The sequence below is a fragment of the Panthera tigris genome, chromosome A2 (assembly GCF_018350195.1).
Source record: "Panthera tigris isolate Pti1 chromosome A2, P.tigris_Pti1_mat1.1, whole genome shotgun sequence".
NCBI lineage: Eukaryota > Metazoa > Chordata > Mammalia > Carnivora > Felidae > Panthera > Panthera tigris.
The window spans coordinates 50,055,554-50,061,553 of NC_056661.1; the positions used below are offsets into that span (position 1 = coordinate 50,055,554).

General features: G+C 47.0%; 1 protein-coding gene across 1 annotated transcript in view; it reads right to left on the minus strand.

Moving 5' to 3' along the window:
• The window catches only part of SSUH2 (ssu-2 homolog), a 28,591-nt gene extending 22,980 nt beyond the window's left edge, over positions 1-5,611 (minus strand). Inside the window, exon 1 of the mRNA XM_042977193.1 lies at positions 5,584-5,611. Coding sequence (XP_042833127.1) covers positions 5,584-5,611 — 28 coding nt within the window. The remainder of the gene's footprint in view (positions 1-5,583) is intronic.
• Positions 5,612-6,000: the final 389 nt, after the last annotated feature.

Sequence of the window (6,000 nt, forward strand, 5' to 3'; positions counted from 1 at the left end):
AATTTTAAAAATTAAAAAAAATTAAAAAAAAAAAAAAAGACAGGGGTGCCTAGGTGGCTCAGGTGGTTAAGCGTTCGACTTTGGCTCAGGTCATGATCTCACGGTTCGTGGGTTCGACCCCTGTGTCTGGCTCTGTGCTGACAGCTCAGGGCCTGGAGCCTGCTTCGGATTCTGTGTCTCCTTCTCTCTGCCCCTCCACCACTCACACTCTATCTCTGAAAAATAAATAAATGTTAAAAAAATTAAAAACAAAAACTTAGATCCTAATGCTAAGCCAAGGTCCTTTCCACCTAGCTGAACACCCTATTGCTCTGTGCAAATGTCATCAAGAGGTTGCTGAGAAAGCTTTGCAAAGCATCTCTAAGGTAGTGCTCACCAGCCGCCAGCTATTTTTCTTTTGTGTCAAAAGGAATTTTTCTTGTGGAGCAAGGTATAATTAGTGGAAAACCTCTTTAACTTCCACTTTGTAAAATGCCATTCCCTTTATTTCAGAGGAAAAAAGGAGTCCACATCTTCTGCCTTAGATTCCAGTACTAATCATCTTAAAAGCACTGAAATCATGCCATGTCTCCACTGCCAACTTGCTTTAGTTTGTTTCGGCCCTTGCCGCCTCGCCTCCAACAGGGGCGGGAGACCCTTTAAGACAGGGAACACCCCCTTCCTGTATACACTCGATGCACAAAAATGCATTGTGATCTGTACACTTAAGATGGGACAGGAGAGACTCAGGTGGTCAAATCCACACAGACATGAAATGGAATGGGGTTGGCTGGCAGCAAAGAGGAGAGGTATGTGGGGGACTGTTGTTTAAAGGGGTTAGAGATGAAAGGACTTGAGAGATGCATGGTGGTGATCATATTCCCACAAGAATGGGACTGTATTTAATGTCTCTAGACAGCACAATTAAAGATGCTTAGGATGGCAACTTTCATGTGACGTGTATTTTATCACAATTGAAAATAATAAAAACAGGAGAGTCAGGTGATCACAAGAGAAAAGAAAGAAAAAAAAATCCTGCTTTGCCAAGAAGAACAAATACTTGGCTCTATTATTTAAAAGTCTTCATAGTGGGGGTGCCCGGGTGGCTCAGTCGGTTAAGCATCCGACTCTTGGTTTCAGCTCAGGTCATGATCTCACGGTTTGTGGGTTCGAGCCCCGAATCAGGCTCTGTGCTGACAGCGTGGAGTCTGCTTGGGACTCTCTCTCTCCCTCTCTCTCTCTCTCTCTCACTTTGTCTCTCTCTCAAATAAATAACTTAAAAAATATTTAATAAAAAAAATAAAAAATAAAAGTCTTTGTAGCAAGACTGGAGGGCCTGACTGGGCCATGCCATCTCTTAAACACCGCAGTGGCTCACTACTGCCCACAGCTAATGTCTAAGCTCCTGCCTTTAGCGGAGAAGGTCCTGTGTTAAATGGCCCTAGAGTACCCACGGGACAGGAAGAAAAGATTCTAGTCTCCTCAGTCCTGAGGGGAAAAGCCTCCCCACACAGCCCACAGCAGGGTGAGAGGAAGGAAAACAGTTGCTGTGGAAGGGGAGAGCGTGGGGATAAAGAACAGAGCAGAAAGGGGAAGCAAAAAGAAGAGCCTGCTTGGGGCTCCAGAGAGGAGTCAGGGGTGTGGGAGCTTTGAGGTGGGAGCCACTGAGAACACATTTGGGAGAGCAAACACAGAGCCCACCATGGGAGCGAGGCCAGCATCGAGAGAAACAGGGAGAAGGCCGGGAGAAGTTTTCCCTGGTGTTCTGCAGGGCCCTCTGGTGCGTCAGGAGAGACCCCGGCAAATGTTACGAATTTTCAATTAGCCGGGATGTGGAACTCTTGCTTTGTCGAAGTGTCATCATGCCAAGATAGGGCCACGTGGGGGTGGGATTTGTAAGTGCGGCCTCATCCCCTGGGGACACTGATGTGTGCATTCCCCCTGGCACAGGCAGCGTGCCATTTCTCCCAGCTCTTGTTCTGGCTGTTCCTGCCCATGACACACACACCCCTCACCCCCTTTGGCTGGGCTCAGCCCAGACCTGACCTCCTGCAAAGCCTGCCCGGGTGCGGTTCCCCTCCCCATGCCCCTCAGTCCTCTGTTCCACTCTCTACCATTGTTTCTGCCAAATGGCTTTCCAAGAGTTATTTGCAGAACGTCCATCTGGGGTCTGCCTCCTCCACGAGGCTTTAAACACTTGGAAGGCAAATCAATGAATCATCCTTATTCCCCCAGCCATGAGCACAGCAACAAATAGCTAGCCTACTGTGTGGTCTGGGGGGGAAGTCACTTTATTTTTTATGGCCCTGGTCTTCTTTCCCTACAAGAGGGTTCAGGGAATCTGGTTGCTGACAGGAGCACTTGGGAAGATGGATAAGAGAAGGCTCTGCCAATGATTTGGGAGGGTCCTTGGGACCCTTTCTCAGCTGCAGTATGATTTCATTAAAGGTTTTTATTCCTTGTTCCCCAAAGGGGACACCCTATCTTTCCATTAGGAGTTGTGGGAACCACAAGTCCCTTCCAGAAACAGGACAGTCTACAAGAAAGACCAGATGGGCCCTGTGAGGACAGGGCCAACTTGGCAGGGAGCACCTGCACTCCTGGTGGCCGTGCCTCCATCCTAAGGGATGGGTGACATACGCTAAGGCCCCACAGTCAGTCACCAAAGCTCCTAGAAGCTGGGCCCCTGCCAGGAGTCCAGCATCTTTCCCACCAAGATATCCTGAGAGCTTAACCCAGTCTCTAGTCTCCAACTCAGAGCTGGGGTGGGGGGAACACTAAGGAATAAGCCTTTGGGAACAGAGCTGGCCTGGGTACCAAGGGAAGTGGGCCACTGATGGCCTCAGATCACTGCTCTGAGCACTCCCCAGCTATCAGTGCCCAGAAGAAAGGAGGTGCCACCTAGGTCCTATTGTCCAGAATCACAGCAGTCCCCTCCTCAAATTATGGGGACCTTATCTTACTTGAAGAGGCTCTTGCACACCAAATCTGGGAGGTAGCTCGGTATGTAATAAAATAAGTTCTATTATAAGAGATATGGTTTTTAGAATAAGGGAGGGGATTTTTCTTCTTCATCCCTGGTCTGGGATGTCTCCCTCTAAGAGAAGAGAGATTGAAACCACAATTACATCCGGGACCATCGGAAAAACAGGACCTGGTCAGGCTAGAAAAGAAAAGACTCTGAAGACTTCTTATTTTAAACAGGGAAGAGACATGTTCTAAGTAGTCTTGGGGGGCAGAATCCAGACCAAAGAGTAAAAGTTACAAGGAAAGAGATGTCAACTCAATGTACGAAAGAATTCATGATGGCCTCGGCTATGGAAGGGAGACCAGCCCATCACTGGTGTCCCAACCAATGGTGGGAGGTGCTGCCTCCAGCCAAGAATGCTGTCAGAGGTGTCTCAGCAGCCGACGGTGGCAGTGCTAAGAGGTCTTCATGGTGACTGCCACATGGGTGCCACATCCCAGAACGTCTCTATCCATGCCCACTTTGGTCCCAAAGTGTGTCACTGTTAGAAGATATTCTCTCTCTGAAGCTGCCCACATTACAGACTCAAAAACTGAGGGGACAACATTTTCATGACTGGGGAGGGTAACTCAATTGGGATAAATGGGCAGCCGTCTCTTACCTAAGAAGGGACATTTAAATTACATAAGTCCCATAGCAGTCTCCCTTTCTGAAACCTGGGCAAATATTGACCTAGTTTCAGATTTCATCAGTGTTGCTTCTAAAAACTTTTCTGGGGGCACCTGTGTGGCTCAGCTGATTAAGCATCTGACTTTGGCTCAGGTGATGATCTCACAGTTCATGAGTTTAAGCCCCACATCTGGCTCTGTGCTGATGGCTCAGAGCCTGGAGCCTGCCTCTGATTGTGTCTCCCTACCCCACTTGAGCACTTGCTCTCTCTCTCTCTCTCTCTCTCTCTCTCAAAAATAAATAAACATTTCAAAATTAAAAAATAAAAACTTTTCTGGATAATCCCATACCTTGCAGTAGACCTAAAGTTTCAATTATATTGGAAACCAGCATGGAGGTTTGGACCCTATGACAGAATCAGAGTGTTTAGAATTTTAAGGGAACTGAAGAGTTTACCCTACTCTCACCTGGCTTGCCAAAAGTCATGATGCCAGAACAGAAACACTACAGATGATAATATTTTTCATTAATAGCAAGTTTAATTTTAAAGCCCTGGGACACATAATCTGATAATTTTTCTAGAGTCAACATTTATTCCATGCCTACTCTATTCTGAGCAATGTTGTAGGCACTTTTTATCCAATTAATCTTCTACAATTCTTCAAGATGACATGATCTCCATTTTTATTGTGGGAAATATAGCTCAGAGAGGTTAAGTGACTTGAGCAAAATCAGCCAGCAATCAGGAGGCAGAGCTTGGATGTGAATCCAGATCTGACCAAGCCCACTGCTACTAAGAGAAACTCTGATTATAAATTGCAAGACTGCTAATGAGCAGTGTTTTAAAGAGGAAAAACTGCATTTTAATATTAGTAGAAGCTTATAAGACTATGGATACACGATTTCCAATATATCAGAGATCAGATCCTGCCCAAATACATGCTAAAATATCTCTGTACAGTCTCCAACTTCAATATGAAAAGGGATTCCAACAAAAATTTAAATTCTAAGATTTCACATGGGTTTATTTCATATCCCACCTCAGCTCTGAAACTTAAAGCTTTGAGATGCCTACATTAAAGACAGCAGTGTTGGACCTGTGCAGGACATTCAAAGTCAGCCAGTTCAGGAACTGTGAAAACGTACTTACTAGTGTCACAGGCCTCTCCAGGATTCAAATGAATTGTGAGAATACTTTTCCACCCCCCAGAAAAGTACATTCATACAACATTTTGCCCTCACCTTCATGTTCCTCAAATTAAGAACTCCTGACCCATCTCCTTTTATAGATGGGGAAACTGAGGCTAAATGACTTGCCTGAGATCACACAGCAGAGTCAGGACCTGAACCCTAGCTTCCCAACCCCCAATCTGATACTCTACCACACTGCTCCTTCCAGATCAGGAGCAAAAACCTCTTATTTTTAAAACACACATTTCTTCCTAAAATGCCATTTCCTTCTTCATCTATTTAAATAGTCCTTAGATTGCATTGTGTTTCTGTCCCAGGAATGACAGCCTTGGGGTCATGAGGACTGTGTTCCTCAAGCAGTAATGAATAAGCAGCTCTTTGCTAGAGGAAGATCACAAGTAAAGACAATCCATGACATTTCTTTAAAATTAACTTCATCTCAGAACGGAGCCCAAGTGAGGTATTCTGGCTTACATGTAGCTGGGGGCGGGGGTGGGGGGTCTGTCAGCCAGAGAAAGGAAGATTGAAGAACACGAGACTTGGACCGCGATCAGGGAGAAGAGTTCTCCTGGTTGTTACCATCCTCCCCCACTGTCCAGAGGCATAATGGAAGAACAGCCAACAGGCTGCAAATAAGCTTTACATGCAAAAGGAAGGAAGGAAGGATGCCCTCAGCAACACAGACCCAGAACCCGACACAGCACGGAGGCCAGAGGGAAAGTTTTGGTCAGCGCTGGCCACAGAAGTTGGCGCCCCAGGTCTCCGGCTGTACTTACTGTCGTCCTCACTCAGATCCCTGTCCATGGTGCAGATGTCCAGCCAAGGAGGTGTCTGCCCTCCCAGTGGGCTCAGGCCGCTGGGATCTGAGGGACCACCCTCGGGCCCTCCCAGAATGCCAGGCCCATTGTTACCCGATTTGAATACAACAGAGGGAAACATCTCGGGGAAGCACAGTGTCCCTCAGAGCTGCTGCTCTGGACCCAATCTGCAGGGGTCCTTGCAGCTCCTACTCACAAGAACTTCTTGCCAGGCTCTTACACAGTGCCTCTAGCCACTGGTGCCCATTTTTCTGAGCTGGGATTCAAACCCTCATCTGTGTGACTCTCAAGTCGGAGCTCTTGACCACTCTGCTAGCTTACTCATGTGTTGGAGGCAGGCTTCTAAGTGTCGTGGGGTGACAGGGGAAGGGATAC